Source organism: Hyaena hyaena, unplaced genomic scaffold (assembly GCF_003009895.1).
Source record: "Hyaena hyaena isolate Hyena2069 unplaced genomic scaffold, ASM300989v1 scaffold_613, whole genome shotgun sequence".
Classification (NCBI taxonomy): domain Eukaryota; kingdom Metazoa; phylum Chordata; class Mammalia; order Carnivora; family Hyaenidae; genus Hyaena; species Hyaena hyaena.
Window position 1 is genome coordinate 1078566 of NW_024081245.1, and position 26855 is coordinate 1105420.

Below are 26855 nucleotides of genomic sequence, written 5' to 3' on the forward strand. Positions count from 1 at the left end.
CCCCCAAGGTCATCCAAGAGCTATTTAGATCAGCAGAGTCACCTTGCTCAGAGCAAACACTCTCTGATAGTCCTTACAAACTCTTGGCATTTAGAGTCTAAATGTCTCCCTTGTCATAGCTGGTTTGTCCTTCCTAAGTTTTTACTGCTAAACCCCCAGCACCATCCCTCTGCGGCTGAGCTCCTAAGTGCTTGTAAACAACAACAGACGTGATGACCACATCCTTACTTCCTTCTTAATCAAAACAACTTTACTCATAAAAACAATCTCATTTTTGTCATAAATCACAACAAACCAATACACAACAACCACATTTCTTCCTTCTTGAAATATTTTCTTCGCTTGGCTTCTAGAACATAACTATCTCTTAGTTCTCTTTCTCTCTCACTGACTGCTTCTGCTCTGCATCCCAAATTCTAAATGTTGGGTACCCGGGTTACCAAACCTCTGATTCTGACCCTTCCCCACAACATACTCTTCTTGCAGTTTTCTCCAGCTCACTAAATAGCAGCTCCATCCTTCTAGTTGGTCAGGGCCAACTTTTGTGGAGTCATCCTTCTCTTTCTCTCATACTCCACGTCCAATCTGTCACAAATCTCATTAGTCCTACCTTCAACTAGCGTACAAAATTAACAACCTCTCACCACCTACATTACCACTCTGGACCAAACCAAAATCATCTCCTCAAAGAATTATATCAATGGTCTCCTAAATGATCTCCCTACTTTCTCATATAGTCTCTTCCCGACATTACCCTCTCCCTGAGTCCTTGTGTATGCATGTCCACTAAATGCCTTTAAAAACTGGTAACATTGGTTGTTGATGAAATTAAGACAGTGGAGACAGACAGACAGCTTTTGGGAGTAGGGGGTTCTCCAGTGCTTGAGATGTCAGGGAGGCTGTGATTGCATCATGGGATTGCTTTCACTCCCTAGCCCTTTATGGCCAGTCCCAAGTGCTCCCAGTGTGTTAGTCTCTTCTAATTTACTTCCGCCTTCCAGACTACTTTCCTGTGCGTCTGTTAAAATGTTCAGAGACTGCCCACCTTTCGGTAGACTTTTTTCCTTCCCCGTCAGACCCTGAGTTGCTAATTTTGGCAAGATTTTCCTGCGATAATGCCTAGCCCTCCTACTCCAAAGGCACACTACCCTCCACCTCTCCCCTGCACCCAATGCAATCCCTTTAAGAGTTTGAGAGTTCGGGGGCGCCTGGGTGGCTTAGTCGGTCTGACTTTCGCTTAGGTCATGATCTCGCGGTTCGTGGGTTCGAGCCCCGCGTCGGGCTCTATGCTGACTGCCAGCTCGGAGCCTGGAGCCTGTTTCAGNATGAGACACGGGAATCTACCCCCAAGACCAAGAGCACATTGTATACACTGTATGTTAGCCACCTTGGCAACAAATATATATATAAAGTGATTTAAAGGGTAACTTTGATGTTATGTGTTTTTCATCACAATAAAAAATACACAGCACCGGGGCGCCTGGGTGGCTCAGTCGGTTGAGCATCCGACTTTCGCTTAGGTCATGATCTCGCGGTTCGTGGGTTCGAGCCCCGCGTCGGGCTCTATGCTGACTGCCAGCTCGGAGCCTGGAGCCTGTTTCAGAGTCTGTGACTCCCTCTCTCTCTGACCCTCCCCTGCTCACGCTGCCTCTCTCTCTCTCTCTCTCCTAGAAATAAATAAAACATTAAAAAATTTTTAAAAAAAAGTTTGAGAGTTCAGCTGAGTAGATGATCAAACAAGTAGTGCCCCAAACACTATGCCACGAATGGTTCAGTGCCTGAGGGGCAGCCATCAGGGGCCGGAAGGTGGAACACTTCTTTTCCAAAAAGGGAAAACCTGGGGGAGGAGGAGGGGGAGGGAGGGAAAGGAGTCAGGGGAGAAAGGGGATGATGGAGAGGAGGCGGGGGGTGGGGGGCGGGGGAGCAGTGGGAGGGAGGAGGGAGGAGGCGGAGGAGGGGGAGGAGCTTCAGGAGGCGGCCTCGCGGCCTGCTCCGGCCTGCTCCGACCTGCCGGACCGGTGGCCGCATGGCTTCGGCCTCCGCTGCGGCGGTACCGGGCCGCGGGGCCCAGAACCTGCTGCAGTTCCTGCGGCTGGTGGGGCAGCTCAAGGTGAACGGGCGCCGGGCCGGGCAGGACCGTTTGGGGCCGGGAGGGCGGCGCGCCGGGAGAGGCCGGGGTGGCCGCGGGGGCCCCGGAGCCCCTGCTCGCCGCGGGCCCGGGCCTTCACCTTCCCTCCGCCCTCCCGCCTCGCAGGGTTGGGCCGAGAAACTCCCCCCGGCGGCGGGGGCGCGGCCGGGCTGCCAGGCCGACCCGGGCCCGGCGGAGGCCGAACCGCGAGCGTCCGGCGTGGGGAGGCGAGCCTGCAGCTCGGCGGGGGGCCGGCGCGGGCAGCCATTGGAGCGGTTCCTGGCGAGCAGCCCGCGCGCAGGGCTGCGAGGCCCTCCGCGCCGGTCGGTGTCCGCCCCGAGGGCAGGCGGGGCCCACGACCCCTCAGCTGCGCGGTTAAGGGTGGCCCTCTGACGGCCGTGGGAAGAGCTGACCTGCGCATCAGTCAGCGGGATGCCTTAAATTTGTCTCTTAGCTCCTTCTAGAGATAACAAGACTTTAAAAAAAAAAATTTTATGTTTTATTTATTTCTGAGAGAGACAGACATTGTGAGCAGGGGAGGGTCAGAGAGACAGATACAGAATCCGAAACAGGCTCCAGACTCTGAGCTGGCAGTCAGCACAGAGCCTGATGCGGGGCTCGAACCCACGAACTGTGAGATCATGACGTGAGCCGAAGTCGGACGCTTAACCGACTGAGCCACCCAGGCGCCCCGACTTTTTTTTTAAACAATATTGTCAGTAGTCCATACTGGAATTGTATCCTGCGCGTCCTCCCCTTCCGTTCTGTTCTCCCCCATCCATAATTTTTGCAGAATTTCCACAAGTTAAAAGCAGATTATCTGTTTCCTGCCAGTATTGCTACTGTTTATACAGGCCTTTAGGAATGTACACTTTGGGGGGCGCCTGGGTGGCTCAGTCGTTTAAGCCTCCGACTTCGGCTCAGGTCATGGTCTTGCAGTCCGTGGTTTCCAGCCCTGCATCGGTCTCTGTGCTGACAGTGCAGATCTTGGAGCCTGCTTAAGATTCTGGGTCTCCCTCTTTCTCTGACCCTCCCCCGCTCGCTCTCTGTCTCTGTCTCTCAAAATAAAGACATAAAAATTTTTTTTGAAGAAAAAAAAGAAATGTACCCTTTGGGGAGAAAATACAGTCTCACAAGATCACATCCTGATCTGAACAAAAGGAAGAATTATGGCCGGGTGGTAGCAGGAGCAATTGGAAATGCCTTTCTCCTTTCTGCTCCAGAATTTGGAAGTCTGTCACTTGTTCAAGTTCAAAGCTTTCACCACAAGGTTTTCTACCTGTGTTGAATGGTAGTGTTTGAAGGCAGAAAGTCCCAACTCTTGTAGTTAGGAAAAACACAATAATTTACAGCTTTATTTTTCTGTCTAAGGTACTTGTAGAAGTTCCATAATTTACACATTAGTAACACAGAGTAATTTGACTATTGGAATTTTGCATGATATGCCTGTGAATTAGTTCTCCCTCTCTCTCTTTCTCCTTCTCTGACCTCCCTGGTTTATTTGATTCCAGATGTTGACCAGTAAGTTAGCTGAGAATTTTTTTAAATTTTTTTAAATGTTTTAGTTATTTCTGAGAGAGAGAGAGACAGCATGAGCAGGGGAGGGTCAGAGAGAGAGGGAGACACAGAATCTGAAACAGGCTCCAGGCTCTGAGCTGGCTGTCGGCACAGAGCCCGACACGGGGCTCAAATCCACAAATCGTGAGATCATGACCTGAGCCGAAGTCAGACGCTTAACTGACTGAGCCACTCAGGCACCCCTTTATAAATAAAAAAAAAATTTTTTTAATGTTTAATTGAGAAGCTTTTAATACTTTCTGAAATCATAACTCTGCTTCTATACCCTATTCCTTGGACTTCTCTTGAAGAGCATAACAGATAGTTTAAATATTTATTTTTGTGAACTTCTTTCTCTTCTTCATTTTCTTCAGAGAGTCCCAAGGACTGGCTGGGTATACAGAAATGTTCAGAGTCCAGAGAGTGTATCAGATCACATGTACAGAATGGCAATAATGTCTCTGGTGACCAAAGATGAGCATCTTAACAAAGACCGGTAAGCTGATGTGAACGGTGCTGCTTGTCAGGATCTCTGGGCTGTGGGTATGTACCACTTAACTTGAGGCCTGTGTCTAATTCTTGCATGTTAGTGTATCTGTCAAGATACATTATTTGGGACAAACCGTCCAGATTCAGGATGTAGGAAGGGGAATTATGTGTGTTGATTGCTTCAGTTGTAAACTGCATTCTGGGTTTTCCCTGGCAAGTGATAGAGCCTACCTTGGTCTCAAGAAAACAAAAGTGTGATATTAGAATTTCTAGGCCTTGAGAGTGAGTGTGGTATGTCTAAAATCCTATCATTGCATTAGTTCACCGTGTGCTTTAATCTAGCCCCTTTCATAAATTCTAGCACCTGTTGGTGAGGTGACTTTTTAGGGAGGCAATGTGCAGGATGTAGTTGAGAAAGAGATAGCCTCTCCTTCAGTCAGTCAGCAAATGTTTTAAAATGCTTTTTGAACACAGGACAGAGTTTCCTAGCAATATAAGACAGTAAAACAAGTGTCCCATGAATTAGACTGGTCCCAACTGGCTTCTATAAAAATAACAAAATAAGTTATGTTCAGAAATTAGCAAAGTTGGTGCAGCTGGCTCAGTCAGTAGAGCCTGTGACTCTTGATCTTGGGGTCATGAGTTTGAGCCCCACATTGGGTATAGGGATTACTTTAAAAATAAAATAAATACAGAGTTTAAGAAAAAACTAGCAAGTTATTCTAACAGAAGAGATCATGTGTTCTTGGGTGATCTTAACGGAGAGAGTGGAGTCAGGTGAGCTCTGAAGAGTTGGTGAGGTAGAGGAATGGAAGGCACAGTGTGCAGAGAGATCGGCTTAACAACCAAAGCTCTGATGGTACGAAAGTAAAGGTATATTTTGGAAACAATAAGTAAATCACCTTGATTCTAGCAAAGGTTCATTAGAGGGGGTTCATTAGCTCTATTATTCTGTAGATCGTGTCTAAGTGGGAATTTTGGCAAAAAGTACAAGATGAATATAGTGTTGAATAGAGATAAATCTAAGTGTAGTCTGAGATTTGAACTGGATGACAGAGAGAGACTGTGGATGGGACACCCCTGGGGAGGCTATTAGGCCTTATGCCTCCTTGGAGATAGTGGGCACGTGAAACGGATGGCCCTCTGGGGCATTTACATCATTAAGCCTTCATTATTTTGACAGTGATTATCCTCATCACTAATCATTATCATTTATCCACTTGCTTAATGATCAACATGTGCCAGGAACATAAGTTATCAAATTTAGTTTTTATACCAACCTTATGATGTATCATTCCTTTTTTACAGATGAAAAAATGAAGGCTGACAGAACTGAACATTAAAAGAAATTAAGTAACTTGGCAAAGGTCACACAGCTCCATAAATGGTTTCTGGATTTGAACCTAGATCTGTCCAACTCCACCCATTTCTCTATAAAGAGCCTTATTTTGATATCTAACTAGTATATTAGGGAGATGATTGTTTCTGAATTTTGTATCAGTAAGTAGATGCTATAACCAGATCATCTCCTCATGGCTTGGTATTCTGAAGTTACCAACCTTTGAAAGTGAAATTTGAAAAACCAGCCATTTAAAAAAAAATTCGTGTTAACGGTTTGCCCTGCATTCATGTATTATTGTGTTGAATAAATATTAACTAGCAGTTTTGAATCAGAACTCTTGTGGGCTGGTAGAATATAATTACTTTAGAAAATACTGCATTAAAATGCCATGAAGGGTGGAGAAAAAAAAATATGCAACTTCAAAATAGTATAGAGAAGGAACCTGTAGTGAATCTAATTTTGTATAATTATTCACCATTTCTTGCCTGGTCAGATGTATCCGTCTAGCCCTGGTTCACGATATGGCAGAATGCATCGTTGGGGACATAGCACCAGCAGATAACATCCCCAAAGAAGAAAAACATAGGCGAGAAGAGGTCAGTGTTGACTGTTAACTCCACAAGAGACCACCAGACAAGCCTGTTGCTGAAGCAAAACTAAGTTGATTAGACCTGCTGCAGTAAGGGAGAGCACCTGGGCAGAGTTTTAGTGGTGTCTCCGGAAGGGGAAGTCAGGAGAGGATATTTGTCAAGTTTTAGGGCCTGGGCTGGAGGATGCTTAGGTGGATCTTATGAGATGGGCAGCTAGTTAGATGGCACAGGGTTTAGGGCAAAACAGCCTTGGATTGGCCGGACTGAGATGCAAAGTCTTAAAGTCTTGAGGAGGAAGCTGTGGGTGCTTATTCTATGTTGGGTGGTTTATGGTCTTATCTTCCAGATGCAAGGGTTTCGTGGAGTAAGCAGCACGTTGGATTTTGGATGTTCTCAACCTTGTTTAACATGAGATTGGGAAAGTATGTTGCTGCGAGACTTGTTTTAACACAGGGACGGGAAGCAGTTGGTTTCTGTTCTCACTAGTATGTGGACAGAGATGGTATGGCTTTCATTAGAACAATGGCTAGATCTTGAAGGGATTCTCCATGCTGGTTAAGCTCTTTAGAGGAAAGTTCTGTGAATCACAAATATAATCAATATTATAATAATCAGTGAATTTTCCATTAGTATTTTAATTTATTGGTTACAAGTAAAGAAAAATATTTGTAATAGTAAGTAATGAACATCTATAAAATACTAAATCTGTGTCAATATGGGCTCTAAATCCAGAGTCCAAGGCCAAGGAGGGACACATATTTGAGGCAGAGTTTGGAAGATCCAGGAATTTTGTTTTTGATTTTGTTTTTGTTTTTATGTTGCATAGTTGGTTCTCCACTCAGGGATTATTGCAAACTACTTTTATTATAGGAGTTTGGTAATAAATTCCTAAGTGGATCACCATGGCTTAACAGGGTAGGTGGGCTTGAATAGCTGTTCTCAGAGGTGAGGGAGACTGGAGTTCAGTAGCAAAAAGTATTTTTATCTCTCCAGAGACAAGAAGATCCACAAGGAATCCCAGTTTAGGAGTTCTGACATTATGGGAACAAGGGAAATCATGTAAGGGTGTTTTCTTCCTGCCAAAGTGCAGATCCAGAATACAGCTTCAGCACCATGACAGTTTGTGAAAAAGGGAGGAAGCTGAGAAATGTTTCTCTGTAGGAGTCGAGACTGTTGGGAATAAAGAATTCCTAGATTGATTGGCAGAATTAATTAAAAAAAGAAACGAATTAGTTCAAGAGATGGAGTGGCAGAGAGAAATTAGCCCTGAACCAGGGCATGTTGAGTAATGACATAAAGGAAAGGGGATGGGGGAAAAGCTCCCCAATTATGCAGCTCATTTCAGGATGTACGGTAGTTTTATTCAAGGATGGATGTGGACATTGTGGAGGAGAAATGGTATATTGAAGTACCAGAGGGTCATCAGAGACTGTAAAGTGACACAGAGCAAGGAGAAAAGACAAACTGTCCCCATGAAGATACATGATGAATTTGAGCTTCCTCCACAGAGGAGCAAAAAAAAGAGCCCATAGGAGGCTCTCCAGCCCCTGAAGATGAGAGAAAACCTGCTACTGTCTTGACGGGAGGGAGGCCCGGCCAGTGACACCTCGTGGAGGGGCCTAGGAGGGACGTGGACAGCCAGTGCTGCTGCCTTCCTGGGTGTCCTGTCCTGGCAGTGATGAGAATTTTCCGGCCTTGTGGTGCTTCCTGGCTGCTGCCTCTCCTGTGTTCCCTGGGAGACTCAGTGCCATATTCAGAAGGGAAAGGGAAAGCATCTTGAACAACCGCAAGTTCTTGGACAAGAAACCAAAGGTTTGGAAGAGTGCTGATATTCCATTGCCTCTTCCTGCGGCTGGTTAGGATTTGGGAACAGAGATCTGGAAGGTGAACAATTCTTTATGCAGATGGTGTTTATGAACAAGATTTGGATGTCTGAACCATGCATTAAGATAATTAAATGCGAGTTTCTTGGCTCAAGGTGGAATGCACATAATGAGAATCAGGCAGCAGCCTCCGCCCAGAGGCTAGCTAACTGGATCAGGAAGGCTTACACTGAAGTAGGAGGGAGGAACATATCTGATAAACTTGGAAGTCCGATTGCCTTGAGGGAGAGTAGGTTTTAAGATGAAAAGGAAAATGAAGGCATGGAGGAGAAAATTTAGGGCCAAAAGCAATACTTGCTGTCTGATCCCCTTCCTAAACAAGATAAAACAGACTTTATATCATAACCTCAGTTGGTGACTGATGCCTGGTAAGGATCACTGGGAAGCAGTGAGATGGAAATTGAGCCTGGAGTACAGCAGTAGCAGGTTATGTTCTTTTGCCAAGAGAAAAACATTAAGTGAGAAGGCAGAATCTTGGTATGTATGTATCTTCTAGGGTTAAGGTTGATAAAAGTTGCTTAAGAACCAAGACGTTAAAAGCGGAAGAACCAAACTTTATTATGGGAATGAACATGGCAAAATAGTGAAACTGAAAAATACAGTGAACGTTTCATAGAGTGCTTATTATGTGCCAGATACTGGAAGCTTTACACATACTCCCTTCCTAACCCTCACATCAGCCCGTTCAGGTAGATGCCGTTGTTAACCCCCATTCTATAGATGAGAAACCTGAAGGGCAAAGAGATGAATAACCTTTAACCTCAGGGTTCCACTGACAGTAATGGGTGAGTCAGGTTTCAAACCCTGTTTGAATCTGTAGTTTGCAGTGAACTCTTAACACTGTTCAGCCTTACCAGTGATGTGTGAAGATGCATAATGCTTTCTAGATACTGGTCACAAAACTGACCTAGACATTTGCTAGAAACTTATTCAGCTCAGGACTTCAGGCAAATTCTTTTGACATGCTTTACTCACAGGAAGAAGTGTGTCAAATTAGAACAAATATCACTCTAGAGGCGCCTGGGTGGCTCAGTCAGTTAAGCGTCCGACTTTGGGTCAGGTCATGATCTCGCGGTTTGTGGGTTCGAGCCCAGCATCAGGCTCTGTGCTGACAGCTAGCTCAGAGCCTGGAGCCTGCTTCGGATTCTGTATCTCTCTCTCTCTGACCCTCCCCTGCTCACGCTGTCTCTCTCTCTCAGAAATAAATAAAACATTTAAAAAATAAACAAACTGAAAAGGTAGGCACTATTCTTTGACATACGTTGTGAACAAGGAATATTGATTACCCAAAAGGTCTCAAAATACAGCCTGATTATATAATAACAGAGGATATCAATGAATTTTAGATCCAGAAAACCTCTCGATTTCAAGAAGAGAGCAACAGCATATTATTATCTGTTTTGTTTTTTAAAGGACAGAGTAATTTTAATCAACTGGAAGTTTATTAGATGTGATCATCAAAAAGCTGATTTGGTCTCAGGCTGCCTTTGTAGAAATACAGTCTCTAGCATGATGGAGGCGCCAGCCCCATTCTCTCTTAGACCACACCTCAGGCACTATGTTCAGTGCTGGGTGCGTTACCATAAAGGGAATAAAATAATCCAAAAGTTTAGATGTTTATATACCTGTAAATACATATTATTTACTTCATTCTTTTCAAACAAAGGCAACGGACAAATGTGTGGTTTTGGAATAGTGTAGACAAAGGCAGTCTATTTATACAGATGCCTTTAATTTTTGAAAATGCAAAGGTTTTTCAAGCATTTTGCTGCAGTTTATGAAAAAGAAACAAGCGAGAATGCAGACACACGGTACCGTAAATTTGATACCGCTGAGGCCTGTCCTGTATGGTGCTACAAGCCGTTCAAGATGGTGGTGTTACTTAGAGATCATGCTGTTGACACAAACGCTGTTCACTCTGCCAGTCGTTGTGTTCTGTAACAGTTTTCTTCCTCCCGGTGATAAATGTACATTTTTATTTTTATTGCTTTTCCCCACCTCACTATTTGATTTTATATGGGGCCTTTGCCACTGTTCTATAACCACTTTGCCAAGGAGCCTCACCTCCGGGTAGAAGAACTGAAGCGGATTAAGAGGTGTAGGATGAGGATGGTGAAGGGATCTGAAGCCATTTGAGAGTAAGTTGCAGACCTCATGCCCCTAACATGTGATATATTTTTTTAATTTTTTAATTTTTGAGAGAGCATGAGTGGAGGAGGGGGCAGAGAGAGAGAATCTTAAAAGTGGGCGTCATGCTCAGCATGGAGCCCAACGCAGGGCTCGATCCCATGACCTTGGGATCATGACCCGAGCCCATATCAAGAGTTGGCTGGTCATCTCACTGAGCTGACCTCACCCAGGCACCCCAAGATACGATATCTTAGAGAGACACTGGAGCAACACAGAAATGGAGGAGGAAGGAGCAAGGGTGGCTCCTGGGACCTCAGAGAATAGGAAGAGGTACAGAACACCCTCTGCTGTCTCATTCTCTCATCTGGTTTGGGCTCTCCCTGGCTGGTACCCGTGCTTCTCCCTCCTAGCCTCTGCTGGGCAGGTCGTGCAGATGTCCCTCAAGTGGCCGGTTTGGGGTCCATGACCTTCTCTTGGACTGGTCACTGTGGCCACAGTGATTCTGGCCTAGCTGGGTCACTGCCCACCTATTGGATGCTATGTTTGTGAGGGGTGAGGTCAGGCCTGCTGGGCATTTGGGCAGCCTCTGGAGGAGCTGGAGTCCCAGCCCTGGACATGTGTATGAAGGGAGGGCAAGAAGTGATCAGTGATGCTGTCAGATGGCTCAGATACTACATGGATGGTGTCGCTATGACCTGTGCATCTGTGACCCTACAAAATACTATCATGTAGTTTCCTTTATGTTAATGACAATAAGTGCCCGTTTGTATAGTGCTTTATGTTATGCAACAAAAATATTAACAGTGGGAAATGAATATAATAATACACAATTTCTTTGAGCTTTATTATTCACTGTTACTTTCCTGTTCTTGTTCTCAAGTTTCCTTTGAACTCCAGTATGCTTATGATTGAAATTTATGTGGGCATCTTGTGATTCGTCCACAAGAGGTAAAACCTTGGCCTCACTTCTGATATCTCTGTTATCATCTCACACCCTCCTTGTTGTCTTTTCTTTCTTTCTTTTTCTTTCTTTTTTTTTTTTTTTTTGGTGTCTGGTCTGCTTCAGGCCACAAAATAAGTGCTCACTGAACCCCATGTGAATAAATACACATTTCTTTAAAGTATACAACTGCCCTCTTGTAATCTATAAATATCATCCAACATTTGGACATCCTTTGAGGAGCTGTTTGTAAGAGTTTGAGCCTACTATTTGGCTTTTGTAGTTGAGTTGTTAATTAGATAAATGTGATCATGAGTAAAATAATGGTTTGGTATTTCAGGAAGCTATGAAGCAGCTAACACAGCTCCTTTCAGAAGATCTCAGAAAGGAACTTTATGAACTTTGGGAAGTAAGTATATGTGATGAGTTGCTTTTTACTGTGATTGAGTTTATATGGATCATCGATGTTTTAGTTGTCTTGGATTATCTTAATGAGCTGTCTCTAACTTACTATTGTCTTGTTTGGGTCTATTTCTCACCTCCTGGCTGCCGCAAGGATTTCTCATGGCTAATAGAAATTTTTCTTCCCTCCAATCTCCCCCTTTCCCTTGGGGAGACCATAATGCCTGGTGCAGATCTTGACTCAGCCCCTGGATTTCCTCTTGCATTGTTCTCACTCCCCACCCTGCCAGCCTGCACATGCCCACCCATTTCTGGTCCTTAAAAAGAATGTGGGCCTTCACCACCTCCTGCCCCTGTCCTTGGGCGTATTCCCCTCCCTGAGTCTGTTGCCACCTGTGAAGCCATGAAGGGTTGTTTGGGGCTGAGTGAGGTCAAAGTGAAGTGTTGCCCTGATGCCCGGTACAGAACAGGGGCCCTGCTGGTGCTCGCCCCCTTCCAGGTGGGAGGCAGGACGTCTGGAGGGAAAGGGCAGGAAGAGCGGAGAGCGCAAAGAAAGCCTTTGTGCTCCCATTGCTCCCCCTCCTAGTGCTGGTTTTCATTTGTGAAAACAGCAGCAAACAAACCGTTGCCTATTGCAGTTTCTCACTTCCCTCAGTCCACACTGGCCCTTCCTTGCTTGAGCCCCTAGACGCCCTCCTCCCAAGCCCTCCTCCCCCTGCCACCTTCAGAGGCCGATCTTCCACCTTTTACAACCACAGGCCCCCACCCTACCTTGCTCTCCCTGGAGCCTCAGAGCTGGCAGACTTCGCTTCCCACTGCCTAGCGTGCTGGGTCAGGTCTTCCTTTGACTTGGGAAGACTGGGGGTCCTATTGGGAAGTGACCGGGCTTAACCCTGAGTAGATGTGTTATCTTGGAAATGCCATTTTCCTCAGTGGTCTGATCCTGTAGTATGATGTCATTTCTGTGGTCTGGCTGGATTATGGGCTGAAATGAGCATCCTTCCCTTGTGAGGCAGTACACTCTGATGCAGAGAGCAGGGCTGGCCGCCAGGACCTGGATTTGAATCCCACCTCCCTTGGGTCAGTTACTTGGTTTTAGTTGGCTTGTTTCTCCTCGAACATGAGAATAATACAGCTCCACGTGCCCTTACCCTCCGTTAGGAAATCTACAAAGTTCAGAGAGCCTGTTTTTAAAAAACCTGACCTAACTTGACCTCATACAGCAAAATTTACCTGAATCAACAGAAGGCTGTTTAGAGTCCCCACTCATTCCCCTTGAGTGAAAATTAATTACGCTTTGATGTAGAAATATCCATCTGTTTAGCAGCTGAGTCTGCCCTAGACCCCACTACAGGTTTTCTATAATAAGTCCCATACATACCATAGTGTTTTCTAAGTTAAAAATGTGCTGAAAACTGAAAGTTTTGTCCTCACGATTTAAGGTGAAAGATTGTGGCCATTAATGCCTACCTTGCCAAGTAATTGTGAAAATTAAATCTGGCAAAATATGCGTGGTATGTAGCTGGAGCCTGGCTCAGGTGGTATCCGTTACTGGATGTAACAGGGTTTCTTCAGGAAAGGGTCCCTTGTGCCAGAGTAGGTACTTTTAAGTGAACTTCTGGAACACTGTGAATTGAGGAATGATGGAATAGAGTTGGGTTGCATTTCATACATCGAGAAGGGAAAGAAGAAAAAAAAAAGGCCCTTGAGCTGATGAAACTCATCCCATGTATTGTCTGTCTCTACAAAGGAAAGACTCCTATAATTTAAAAACTTTTTATAAGAATTGGTACCCTTGTGCCTCCTAATTACTGTAAACACAGTGGCAATATCTGTTAAATTATTTTCTTAGTTAGCCATCAGTGACTGGCTAAAAACAGTTTACTGCAAAATTTACTTTAATTACAAAAATTACATTTACTGGAAAATTTCCTTTTATTTAATTAAGTAGGATCCAAATGAAAACATCACAGGAAGACTTTGGGTTTGGAAAAATATAAAATACAAAACATTGAAGGACTAGATAACCCCCAAATAGGTGACAGTTTTATGATCTCATAAAAGTCAATGGTTGAATTAGTCAAGCTCGTTAAAGAAGGTCCCAGGACAGACACACAGTGGCCACCTTGGAATGTGACAGTCCTTCTCTCTGGCTAGCACGGCCGACAGCTTAAAAGAAGACAGCATGGGATTCAGTTACTTTGTTGGTGATACTGTGGGAGGTTGATGACGGATGTGAAGGAAGAACATTGTGCACTTTCTTACTTTCCGACATGAACCCCATCTTTGCATGCTATGAAAGGGCTGGGCTCATTTTTCCATTAAGGGCCAGAGTTGGGGAAATGAGGACCATATAAATAAGCAACACATTTTTCAGACAGAATTGGAAATTTATTTATAGAGAATATTATTCATGGCTCTTAAACTTTCCTTAACCAATTAATACACTCCTGTGAATGAAGTAGCTGCTTCAGGTCAAGAGGGGCCCCTGCGGTACAGACTGGGCACATATATTTAAACCTCAGTGTTTATTCTTCGTGCAAGAGGGCGAGTGTGTATGTGTGTGCTGATGGTGGGGGGCACATGTGTATTTAACTTGATTTAAATATCATGAAAACCAAGCAGGAAAATGTACTTTCCTAGTATCTAGTATTATTCTGTAAAGAGAGTTTTAGACATTAGAATTGTTCCTAATTTCTTCGACTATTTCTTCCCATACCATGCCTATTAAAGCCTGTATTTCAGGAACTAGAATACAACTTCTGTACACAACACATGTTTCTTCACAGCCCACAGGATCTTCTGACAAAAAAGGTCTAGCTCTAGGCGATACGTCAGAAGAAGATATTCCTCTTCCCTCTTCTCTTTCTGATGTGTATTGAATTGTGTCCCTCTAAAATTCAGACGTACCTCTGAATAAGACCTTATTTTGAGATAGGATTTCTTTTCTTCTCCATTCAATAGTTTATTCTCATTGCCTAGTAAAATATAAAACACATGGTGGCCAAGGAATATTTGAATATTTGTTGGATGAATTGATAGGGCCTTTTAATGATACTGTGAAGGAGGTCTTTTTTTATAATTGTATTTCAAATTTTTATTGTTCATGTCGAAATATATCATTTCAGGTGTTCTTCAAAGAGGAAGTGATGGCTATGGAGAATTTTTTTTTCTTGAGATAGGATTTAAAAAGTGTTTTTGGAGATGGGATTTTTACAGAGGTAATCAAGTTAAAGTGGGGTTATTTGGGTGGGTCTTGGTGCAGTCTGACTGGTATCCTTACACAAAGGGGAACTTGGACACAAAGATGCATATTGGGGAAGCGTGATGTGAACATGAGAGAGGCCATCTCTAAGCCGAGGAGAAGGGCCTGGAGTGAATCCTCCCTCATGGCCCTCTGAAGGAACCAGTCCTGCTGACGGCTTGATTTCCAGCTTCTAGCTCCAGAGTTATGAGACCATAAACTTCTGTTACCTAAACCCCAGTTTGTGATTCTTTTTATAGTAGCCCTAGAAAACTAATTCATTCCTTCTCTCTCTCTCTCTCTCTCTCTCTTTCTTTGTATCTGTCTTTTTCCTCATTCTCTGAGACCTTTGGTACTATGTAGCGGCTACTTTACTATATTCTTATTTTAAAATTATTTCTGTATCCTATCTCTATGACTCTTTACCTGTAGGAATTTTATAAATTTAAAACTGGAAGAAAATCCATGTCCTAGTCCTTTATTTTACATATAAGAAGACAGGGCTAAGGAGCAGTACCTTGCCCAGAGTCTCTTAGCTAGTGGGTGACAAAGCCTAGTTCAGCATTGTCTTTATGTCATGATGCAGCACAGTGGTTGTTTGAACAAGCATTTGTAGTTCTGTTGTATTTAAGACACTATGTCAGTTACTTACTGGTAGTAAGAGACTCTCTTACTACCCTAGGGCTGCTGTAACAAATGGCCAAAAATTTGGATGACTTTAAACAACAGAAATGTATTGTCTCATGGTTCTGGAGGCTGGAAGTCCAAAATCAAGGTATTGGCAGGGCCCTGCTCTGAAGGCTCCCGGGGAGGATCCTTTCTTGCCTCTGCCTGGCTTCTGATGGACGCTGCTTCGAGTTTTGGCATCCCTTGTCTTATGGACACATCACTCCAGTGTAAGCCTCCATAGTCAGGTGGTGTTCTCCCTGCATCTGTTATCTGTGCCCAAATTTTCTTCTTATAAGGATACCAGCCATTGGGCTAGGTCCATCCCAATCCAGTGTGACTTCATCTTAATTTGATTACATCTGCAAAGACCTTATTTCCATATAAGGTCACATTTGCAAGTTCCAGGTAGACATGAATTTCTGGGGAACAGTATTCAACCCAGATATAGGATCTCATATTAACTTAAGCATTTTTATAATTCATGTCCAGTGTTAGTACATGGACTTCGATATCCAATTTCAGGGTTCAGGTGCCCTGTTTACTAGCAGTGTGATCTTGGGCAACTTGTTGAATCTCTGTGTGCCTCAATATCCTCATTTATAAAATGGCAATAGCAATAATAGTATGCCTATCTTATAGGGTTGTATGGTGATCAAATTAATTACTCTATGTAAAGTGCTTGGAATATTGCCTGACACATAGTAAGCTCTATCTTCTGTCTCCATTCCATATGTTCTGATTTGGGTTTAAGAAGGTGTGGTCATTCTGTACCCAGGGAACTTAGAATAGTACAGTTACATAGAAAATGCCAGTTGAGGGGCACCTGGGTGGCTCAGTCAGTTAAGTGTCAGACTAGCTCAGACCAGCTCAGATCATGATCTCATGGTTCATGGGTTCGAGCCCCGCATTGGCCTCTGTGCTGACATCTCAGAGCCTGGAACCTGGTTTGGATTCTGTGTCTCCCTCTGTCTCTACCCCCTCAATCTCTCCCCACCCCCCACGCTCCATCTCTCAAAAAGAAATTAAACATTAAAAAATTTTTTTAATTAAAAAAGAAAATGCCAGTTGATTAATTTCTGAAATGTTAATCATAGCTGTTCACCACTATAAATAGCCATGAGTCCAGAGGGTCACATCTATTTAATGCAATTGAGCATCCTTGATTATAATTTATCTCTGCTATAGAAGTGTGAAACCAAATTTCAGTAAGTGAAGATCAGACATTTTCATTTTTCTCAAAGCATCACTGAAAGAAGTGCACCCCACCACCTGCCTTTCCCCTTAAAGAAGTGTCCCTGTGAACCCTAGGGCATAGCAGGAGCTGCCCCTCATGCAGAGTGCCTGGCATGCCTGCCTGCCCTGGGGTTGTGTCCCACCCCGAATTTTCTCTCCACGTTGCCCGAAGTCCAATCAGTTGGAGACACAGCAGGCTAATGGGTACCATTTAAACAGTCTCCCTATAAAGGATACTTTGTAGTTCAGGTGCAGTATTTTATTGGGGAGTTTGTTGCAGAGCAACATGAGGATGCTGGGTCCTGGGCGGAGTCGCTAGAAGGTAGGGAGTGCAACGTGCAAGAGAGAGACCTCATGTAACACTTCAGCCCTGCTGAACCCACCCCAAGGAAGAGGGAGGAGACTTCGGCCTCCCTCTCCTTTCATCCGTTTCTCTTCCCTTTCCCGACCTAGAGTTGTATCTCTTTCCTGCTTAACTCCTTGTTCTTCTGTTGCTCCACAGAACCCCAGTCTGAGTCATTTTGGTCATTTGTCTTCTCCAGTCCTCCCTAGAGGCCGCAGAGTGCTGATGCAAGGACGCTCCCGTCCCGTCCTCTGCCTTAGGGACTGGAATCACTCACTACCCATCTAGGTCTCCAGGCTCTGCTGAGCCTCAGGGCTGCAGGACCTCCTCGGTGGCACCAGACAGTCTCTCTGTCTCTGACCCCACATGAGCTTTCCATCCCTCTCTTCGCCCATCTGCTTTGCCACTTCTCCCCCAACTTTACAGCAAATAATCTTGCCTTCTTCAGTGAGAACATAGAAGTTTCCAGATGGGAACTTCCTCAGGTTTTTGTAAGCCTTGTGAATAATGTTTACACGTCGTATTTTGAAATAAACTTCCCTGGATACCACATCTCCCTACTTCCTTTTACCACCAAATAGGTAGGGCCTGGTCTCCACTCCCTGCCTCTGGCACCCAACAGCCCGCCAGCGTGATTCAGCCCCACCAGGTACCACTCTTGCCGCGGCCACACACTGCCTCTGTGTGGCTCTGTCTGCAAGCCCTGCTCTGCCCCTGTACTGCCTGACACCTTGGCTGCGTGGAAGATGTTGCCTCTCATCCCTAAGGTCTGTGACATTGCTCTCTCCTGATGTTCTTTGTACCTTTCTGGCTTTTTCTGAGTTTCTTCAAGTGTTCCCCCTTCTTCAGCTGACTTTGTCAGAGGCGATGTTTTGTTTCCTTTTGTTTAATTAGGCTATGTTATTTCAAGACCACAATATGTGCACTTGGGTGCTTCCTGCTACTGAGTTGGTTAGTGTTCATGTGTTTTAATGGATGGGACTAGGCTATGTATGTGTGTATGCCTCCTGAGTTCATGGTGATGTTCTCAATTCAATATAGTGCTGTACAGTTTTCACTTAACTTCTTTTATGTTATGTCTTTACTTCTTCTGTATAATCCTGTCTTTCTTCCACACAAGGACCCCTGATTAAATAGGCTTTATCGTTCTCTACGCATTTACCTGTCTCAGAATAACAATTGTATGTCCCACCATCATCAATTCTGATTATTGAAAACAGTTTAAAAAATTGTTTTGCCTCTGCCATCTCTATTTTCTCTGTATTTTTTTTTATAGTTGTATTCTAGGCAGACTGTCAAAACATTGAGCCATTACATACTGTCTCTCACCCCTTATTTAATCTTAGTTCTGGGACACCTGGGTGGCTCAGTCGGTTAAGCATCTGACTCTTGATCACAGCTCAGGTCTTGATGTCAGGGTGGTGAGTTGGAGCCTCGTGTTGGGCTCCATGAGCAGCGTGGAACCTGCTTTAAAAAGAAAAAAAAAAAAAGATGTTCTATGAGTCCCTGCTGATGCTCACCTCCAGGCCTTATGTCAGTTTCTCCTGGTCATTTTATCTGTCTAAAACTTGTTCTCTTGTAAGTTCTCCAAGAAGGACTCATAGGAACAATATTCTCTAAATCTTGCCCATTTTTAATAGTTCCTCTGTGTTCTTTACTCTGAAAGGTCAGTTTCACTTGATATAAAAACTCCTGGATTCCCAGTTTCTTTCCTTGAATACCTTAAATACATTACCCCCTTTCTCTTTGGTCATAAAGCATTGTTGTCACAGTCGGATAATAATTTTCTTTTCTTTATATGTCAGGTGCTTTGTTTGCATAGGTGTCCAAACGATTTTTTAAAATATATATGGTATTTCATTAGAATGTGCTTTGGTGTTGGTCCTTCTGGGTTAATATCCTTAGCTATTTGGTGTGGGTTTTTCATTTCAAGAAAAGTTTTTTGAGTATATATTTTCTTTTACTTTGGTTTTCTTTTTTCCCCTCAAGACTCCTACGTATCTGTCTGTTGGTTCTTCTTTGACTGCCTTTTGTATTTGTCACCTTCTCTCAGACCCTTTACATCATCTTCATTTCTTTTTGACTTTTAAGTCTAACTTCCTTTTCAATTTCTGTTTCTTTAAGGCATTATTTATCATGTTTTAATATCCCAGTGTTCCTATTTGCTTAGCCTTCGCTGAGAAAATGACTTTTTCTTTTATCTCTATCTCTAGTTTTTTTTTAACGTGGTTCTTTCATGTCTTACCATTTCCTGAGCATCTTTTAATTCTTTTTGAAGTAGTTTCTTATAGATTTGATCCTTTAAAAAAATGAAAAATGTCTTTCTGATGTGAATTTTCTGTAGAGACATCATTTTGCTCCTTGTTCTCTTTATCTTCTGGTAGCCTTGTAGGGGATTTGATCTCTGTGTTTTATGTTGCCCATTTTGATATGCACTTCATTTTCCTGAACTTTTGGAAGGAACTTTGTTCAGACAACTTTTTTTTTTTTTTTTAACTTCACAGAGCTTCCTCTTCTGTTTTGGTTTGTTTTTTAATGTGATGTTAAAATGTACGATGGCTTACGTTCAGATATTCCCTGGCTTTTGCTCTTTCCCCACTTTTATCTGGACTTTTTCTTTTCTTCATCTTGTTATCCTTACCCAACTCAATTGTATTATCTTTTTAAGTTTATTTATTTTGAAAGAGAGAGAGAGAGAAAGGGAGACCCCCGCCCTGCATGAGTGGGAGAGGGGCAGAGAGAGAATCCCAAGCACCCTCTGTACTGTCCCCACAGAGCCCGAACTCACGAACCATGAGATCATGCCCTGAGCCAAAATCAAGAGTCAGATGCTTAACTGACTGAGCCACCCAGGTGGCCCCATTTTACCTCACTCAGTTTTAATTCCACCCCCCGCAGCTTCTTTTTATGTGGGCCTGTGTCCAGGAGGAGCCCCAGGAGGTCAGACTGGTGAGTCCACCGGGGCTGGGCTTGGGTCAGGTGCTGCTGGAGTACACCTGTTGACTGTCCTGAGCTTCTGCAGCTCTCAGCTCCACCAGATGCCCTGTTGCTCGAGCGCTATGGCTGGGGGCGATTTGTCTCCCCACTTATGCATATTTTGTGATCCTGGCAATGCTGTGTCCCTTAGTTTTGTTGTAAATGCTGTTCTTAAATCCTAAAGAACCTAGGTTTTGCTGCTGCTTTGTTCTGTCAGTCTTTTGGGTCTGTTTTCTTCTCTTTTGCTCCCTCTTGAGTTGCCCATGCCAGAAACTAGGAAGCCATCCTCAGCTCTGCCTTTCGCTCGCGTTCACATTTTGGTTCCCTTCTTCATCCTTAGCGTTTCTCAAATCTGCACACTTGGCCTGTCTTCGTTGCCAGAGATTAAGCCAGACCAAATTCTCCGAGCTTCTCTGCTGGGGCTACAGAGTCTCAGAGCCTGATTTCTCTGCTTCCCATCTAGCCGTTTTCCACACCAAAGGTAGAATGATCTTTCTAAAATGCAAATTTGATCATGACCCTTCTGGCCTGAAACCTTTCCATGATGTCCAGTAGCTGCTGGGTAAGCTGAAACCACTTCTCACAAACCACAAGTTGACCCTTCCTCCTCCTTCAGATTCTTCTCTCTTCTCTTCCTCCTGCAATTCATTCTGCATCCTGTTGTGAGAAAGCACTTGCAGTCACTTCCCAAAGATGCCTTATACTCTTACTTCTAGAGCTTAGTTGCCCACACTGTTCTTATTTTTGCCTCCTTGTTGGAAAGTGAAATTGAGAAATGGTTGTACCATTGTTTTTTGACCAAAAAACTCAACAATTTATATTTTTAAAAGAAATGGAATTTCAGCAGAATTTGTTATACAGTATTTCCTAGTGGTCTTGAAATCTTTTTTTTCCCCCCTCACTTTCAATAGAAAAAATTCCTGGACTGCTATACTTAGAGTATATTCCAGTTCTTTTTCATTAAATAATGAACTTGAGTTTATTAAATATAAATATATAATTGTAAATGTGGATAAACATTAAGTAAACACAATTATTTTAAGTGCTTTTGAAATAAAACAACATATATTTGGTTTCATATTAAAATGGTTTTTCCCTCTACAATTTTCAGCTCTATCAAAATCCAAATAGCTGCCCTTTATAATAAGACATCTAATAAAAACTGAGAAATCTTAAGTGATTCACCTCACATCACCCTGCCAAGAAAGCATGACAGGTTCATTATCCAAACACATCTCGGGTGGAATTACAAATGAGAATTTTGCAGGGAAATCAGTAGGGAACACTTTGATCTTAATAGAAGAACGATTCTGTATCGTATTAATTGGGACATGAGGTTGTGTGGCGTATGTCATCCTGTATGGAGCAGCCCTCCTGTAGCTTTTTGGTTCAGGTTTGCACTAAGGAGGGAGGGACCCAAGGGAAAGGAGAGATTAAAAAAAAAAAAATCTGCTCCGCATCCACTGCCTTCACCACCTCCTTGTCACCGGTACCACACACACACCCTTGCACGAAGAACTCACAGACCCCGACTGTATCCTCAGGAGTTATAACCCCGGGGGACTCAATTGAATCTTCCCTGTATGGATAGCAAGGACAGAGATTTCCACTGGAAAGGGACAGCGAAAATTAAACGAGAAAGCCAGAAGTTCACTTAAAAAGGAAAAAGAAACTGACCTTTTTTTTTAAATGGGCAGGAAAATAATTTGAAAGGCATGATATGAAATATTAGCCTGAAGTTAAAAAGACCTCCACCACTCAGGTGGATTAAAGAATAATGATCTTGAAATGAAGAAAAGGTACCAGACGGGAAGAGAAACACTTGGAGTGTCAATATGAACGAAGGGGACTCCCAAGGCCTCTGGTACAATGCGTGACATGACGCACAGATCCTTCTTGAAGGGAATGCTGATGGTCAGCCGTGAAATTACAGCCGAAGCGTCTCCGTGAAGGGTTTGTACCTGGTGGAAAAGGGTGGCCAGTACACAGCGTGCTTTTACATGTGGCTCTGATGTCAGTACCAGAATCCGAATTTTCCTGGGAGACCCTGTCCTGCAGCTCTCATCATGCTGCTTTAATTGTCCCTTCACTTAGGAGTACGAGACCCAGTCTAGTGCAGAAGCCAGATTTGTGAAGCAGCTGGACCAGTGTGAGATGATTCTTCAGGCATCCGAGTATGAAGAGCTTGAGAACACCCCGGGGAGGCTGCAGGACTTCTATGATTCCACGGCAGGTACTCGGTGCTCTTTTCAGTAGACACCAGTTTAGTGTGGCTTCCCCCTCGTGTCGTGACTGACATCAGATTAGTGAAAACTGCTGTTGTTACCTTCTGACACTTTCATATGGGGCCCGTAAAAGGAGCTAGTGGGATTCATGGGCAGAGGCGGCCTGTTGCAGATGAGCATTGCTGCGGAGGGTCTGAGCACCAAGTCAGGTTCACGTCCACACCTGCCTATGTGCTGCAGGCAGCCTCCTGGCTTCTCTGTGTCCTCTCAGAAAAATGGAAAGCACAGAAGTGACCCAACTTGAGTCATAGGTGGGTTTGGAAATTCAAGAGAGAATATATGTGAAAGTACATTATAATCTGAAATGCTTTATAAAAGTAAAGTCCTATAAGATGAAGGTAGGAAAAGAGATGTAAAAATAGGAAACCGCAGACAGCTGAAGTCACCAGTGTCATTATAGTGTCCATAGCAGAAGCCTGGGAGCTTAAGCTGTTCTGGTTCTGCCACATACAGTCCATGGAACTTCCAGCAAATTATTCACCCTCCCTTTGGGCCTTTTTAAAAATAAGGGTAATAGGACTTTGCAGGAAATCCTGGACAAACCGCAAGGATGTGCTACTCAACTCTGAGCATGCCTTTCTACTTCTGTGTGTCAACGTGGATGACCATTGCCATCTCTTCTCTTTCTCCCCACCACTGCGCCACTACAGTCAAAGACCTCAGGGCTTGGTAGGGTGTTTTTAGATTATGAGTTTGGTGTAGTAAGCTTTGTTAATGTTGCCAAAAGTTCCCTCATTGTAATTTCCTCTCATGCTCATTCTCTTTCCCTCTCAGATCTTTCATTTGCTATGGACCCAAATGATCAGGAGCAACTGACAAACCTGACCAAGGTCTTGGGCAGTTTTAATAGCTGGGGAGGGTCCTATCCTGGTGACTTCTTGAAAGGGGAAAATCACTGATACCTCATGGTCTTGAACTTCATTTTACCTTCGGGAGATACATTTGTTGTATTATTTTTTCAAGTGGTGATACTGTGAAGGATATGCATTTGTCTTTCATATTTCATTGAAATGAAAGTAATCTGTTTTATTAAAAAAATGTTTTTCAAATAAGGGTATTTTAAAAATAAGGGTAATTATAGGAGTGCCTGGCTGGCTCAGTAGAGCGTGCAGCTCTTGATCTCAAGGTTGAGCCCCACATTGGGTATAGAAATTACTTAAACAAGTCTTTAAATTAGGATAATTATAGAATCGACTCTATAGGGTTACTTGAAGATGTAGTAGGTTAGTTCATGTGACGTGCTTAGAATGATACCTGGCAATAAGCCTTCACTATGTTCAGTGTCTCGGGAAGCTATGTACACTGTGGGAGTGCTGGCTGGTGTTCATGGCGCTTCCTGGGGTGAGACTCCACCTCTCCCCCAGCTTGTTTAGGCCCAGTTCAGCCTCCATCTCCCCAGAGACCATTGCTAGAGATTGCCCTTCTGGGACTTCTCAGGGCCCCGTGTGGCTTCCTCGCGCACAGACTGTGCTGCACAGTATGATTCGCATCATGAGGTTGATTCGATTTCCTTTCCCTCTTTTCCAACCCTGCTACCTCTGCCTCAGACAAGGTGCTTGTTATTTCTGTATCGGACCGTGTCATAACCTCCTCACTCAGCCAGCCAGGCTCACTAGTTCATCCTGCACGTCTCAGTGTTTTCCTCCTTGGCAGACATAGATATTATCACATCTTTGTTTTTAAAACTTTTGTGGCTTTCCTCTTTCTGAAAAGTAAGATCTTGACACTTTCAAGTGGCCTAGAAAGCTTTGCAGTCTGGGGTCACTTATATCCCTGGTCTCCTTTCTGAATCCTCCCTGTCAGAATTAGGTGTTTCCTTCTTTTTGCTCACTCTGCATTTGCCATAATGTTGTGATGGCGTGACTTGTGTTTCTCTTAATGATGTTCTTTACTGGGGCTCTTCCTTCCCAAAACCCCCCATTGCTCAACCTGTCCCATAGTAAGCTATGTGAGGACCAAGACCAGGTTTGTGTCATCTATCTTTGATCTAGATGTTGCTCAGAAATGTTTGACTTCTGTGAATACAGTAGCATTGTAAACTAGTGATCAGCAAACTGTGGCTCATGGGCCAGGTTGGACTGGTGCTGGTTTGTATAAAGTTTTATTGAAACAGCCACACTCATTCTCTATGTATTGTCTATACTGGTTTTATAGCACAGCGGCAGAATTGAGTAGTTGGCGAGAAACCACATAGTTCACAAAGCCTAAAGTATCTACTGTCTTACTCTTTACAGAAAAGGTTTGCCAACCTGTTGTAAGCAATGATTGGGTTCCAAGATAGCATATGTCCCCAGTAATGTAACTCTAAAATACAAGTCATATTTATGTGGTGCTTTGCATTTTAACACTATCATCTTCTATTTTGATACACTCACAATGAAAAATAGAAAACAAAACATAAGACTACTAGTAGAATCAAAAACTGTGAGAGCTAGAAGGGTTATTTAGCTTAAACTCCAGATTTTATTGAGGAAGAAATGAGCTGAGAAAGAGGGTGACGTGCCCACAGCTGAGTTTAGATTAAAATTCACATTACTCTCCATTCTGGGGCACTATCTATTAAAAAATTAATAATTGTAAGTAATAAGTGATGTAATGAGTGGTTTCTTATCTCAAAAATGCTTAAAAAAACATTACGTATAGTTAGGGAGAGATGAAGATGTACACGGCTACCCTTATGAGGATTTTTTAAAAGTAAACTGTACCCCCACCATGGGGCTCGAATTCAATGGCCCCAAGATAAAGAGTCTCATGCTCTACCAACTGAGTCAGCCAGGCGCCACTCCCCCTTTATTAGGATTTTGAAGGGGACTTAAAGGCTGTAGTTTGATAACATTTACATTTTTATTTCTCTAATTCAATCAATACTTAGGACTCTCTTTTTCTCTCTTTTTGAAACTTTGTGTTTTGAGGAACAGTATGGAGGCCATTTTGGCTAGTGGGCGTGGATGAGACGAGAGGGTGGCAGGTGAGGCCCAGAGAAGTGGGCTGATGCCCTGCCGACCAGCATAAGAAGTTGGCTTGTGCTCTGAGCAGGATGGGGACCCCTTGGTGGAGGTGGGCTGCAGGGCGAGTGTGATCTGACTTGTGTTTTGGAAGTCACTTGGGCTGGAAGCAGGGAGACCAGCTGGTGGCTGTTGCCTGTGAGAAATGATAGTGGTTTGAGCCAGGTTGGTAATGATAGAAAACACCAGGAATGGTCAGATTCTGGATATATTCTGAATATAAAGGTCAACAGAATTTGTGTAGGGGTGTTTATGAGAGAAGTCCAAGGACTTTGGTCTGAGCAATTATAGAAGAATGGAGTTGCCACTTAAATGGGGAAGGTGGAGGAAAGATGGGTTTCAGAGGAGAAAATCAGGGATCCCAGAATCCAAGGGAAGAGACTGTTTCAGGAGGGGAGGAGTAGTCATCAGATTCAGCAACGTGTTGCTAATTGGTGTGTCCTCAGTAAGAGCCATTTTGGTGCAATGGCAGTAATAGTTTGACAGCATGACCTTTACACAGTGGGGCAGAGGGTGGCCTGGAGGCAACGGGAGTGTACAGGGCAGACCCAGGCTCAGTGACAAGAGCCATGTGAGAGAAAAGACATCCATGATGTGACAAGGCTGCAGGGAAAGCCGTACCCTCAGGACAAGCCAGGCATCAGGGCAAGGAAGTGAAGGGAACATTCAGAGAAGAGGTTGAGGACAGAGAATAGATGGAATCGAATTTGGAATGAACCGTAAACAACAAAAGGCACTGGCAAGAAATAACAGGGAGGAAGTGCTGGGTTTAATAATCCCGCATGCCAGCCGCCTTCAACCTGAGAAGGCTTGTAGGCAGGTTGCTGCCCAGGGCAGAAATCTGGGAGGGCCTCGGAGCAGGGAAGACAGCACAGCGCAGTGGGTTTTAGTGCAGAAGTGTGCAAGAGACACATTTGCACCCCGAGACAGCCAAGACCTTCTGGTCTTCCTACTCGTCTTTTTATATGTATGTTCTTTGTTCCCCTCAGTTGTATCAGAGTGGGTAGAGATTGTGTCCAGCTCTCTGCCTGGGGAAGCTTCCCGTAGTTCTGCCTAATGAGCAGTTCTTTGCCCGACTCTCATCCCTAGTGCATGGTGGCATCCCGGGTGATGGAGCATAAACTCCACGTGGTCCTTTGTCCAGGACCTGGAATTGTTTTCTTCTGCGTTGGAGTCCATCACAGAACCCAGCCCCTGACAAGCCTAGAAGCAAGCTGTAGGAACTGATATATTCTCTTGTCAATATCTCTTTCCCTGTCTTCTTGCCCTGCAGGAAAATTCAGTCACCCCGAGATAGTCCAACTTGTCTCCGAACTTGAGGCAGAAAGAAACGCTAACATAGCTGCCGCCGCCAGTGGGCCCCGCTCCTGATGTGTCCTGTCTGTTGCTGCCCTCCTGTGACAGACATTGTATTTTTCCCTTTCATGGTGTTGTTTTGCTACTGTTGCTTTGTTGATTCCCCAGATGCAGGTCTGTTTATTTTCCATTGCCTGGACTCCACTAAGAAACATGATACAATCTGGATAATAAAAGAAGGCTACAGAACAGGATGTGGTCCTAAAAGTGCCAGGGATGAAGCCTGTGGGTAGTGGGGGGAGTTTTTTTATGAACCAACTAAATAAATTTTTAAAACCTTAAA

The 26855-nt window shown here is 43.9% G+C and overlaps 1 protein-coding gene across 2 annotated transcripts; it reads left to right on the forward strand.

Moving 5' to 3' along the window:
- The first annotated feature begins 1964 nt into the window (after positions 1 to 1964).
- On the forward strand, positions 1965 to 26855 carry HDDC2 (HD domain containing 2). 2 transcript variants are annotated; one of them, XM_039257354.1, is made up of 7 exons: positions 1965 to 2110; positions 4060 to 4181; positions 6010 to 6112; positions 11400 to 11468; positions 22021 to 22159; positions 22986 to 23041; positions 26490 to 26855. In XM_039257354.1, exons 1-7 carry the CDS (start codon positions 2027 to 2029, stop codon positions 26511 to 26513), a joined length of 597 nt encoding a protein of 198 aa, XP_039113285.1. In that variant the 5' UTR covers positions 1965 to 2026; the 3' UTR covers positions 26514 to 26855. The 2 variants fall into 2 exon arrangements, with proteins under 2 accessions (XP_039113285.1, XP_039113284.1); XM_039257353.1 differs by lacking the exon at positions 22986 to 23041.

Excerpts from the sequence above, each read along its gene's own strand:
- HDDC2 (XM_039257353.1), top strand. The coding sequence starts at position 2,027 with ATGGCTTCGGCCTCCGCTGCGGCGGTACCGGGCCGCGGGGCCCAGAAC. Across the intron at positions 4,182-6,009 it reads GAGCATCTTAACAAAGACCG|ATGTATCCGTCTAGCCCTGG; the intron begins GTAAGCTGATGT and ends TTGCCTGGTCAG. Across the intron at positions 11,469-22,020 it reads AACTTTATGAACTTTGGGAA|GAGTACGAGACCCAGTCTAG; the intron begins GTAAGTATATGT and ends CCCTTCACTTAG.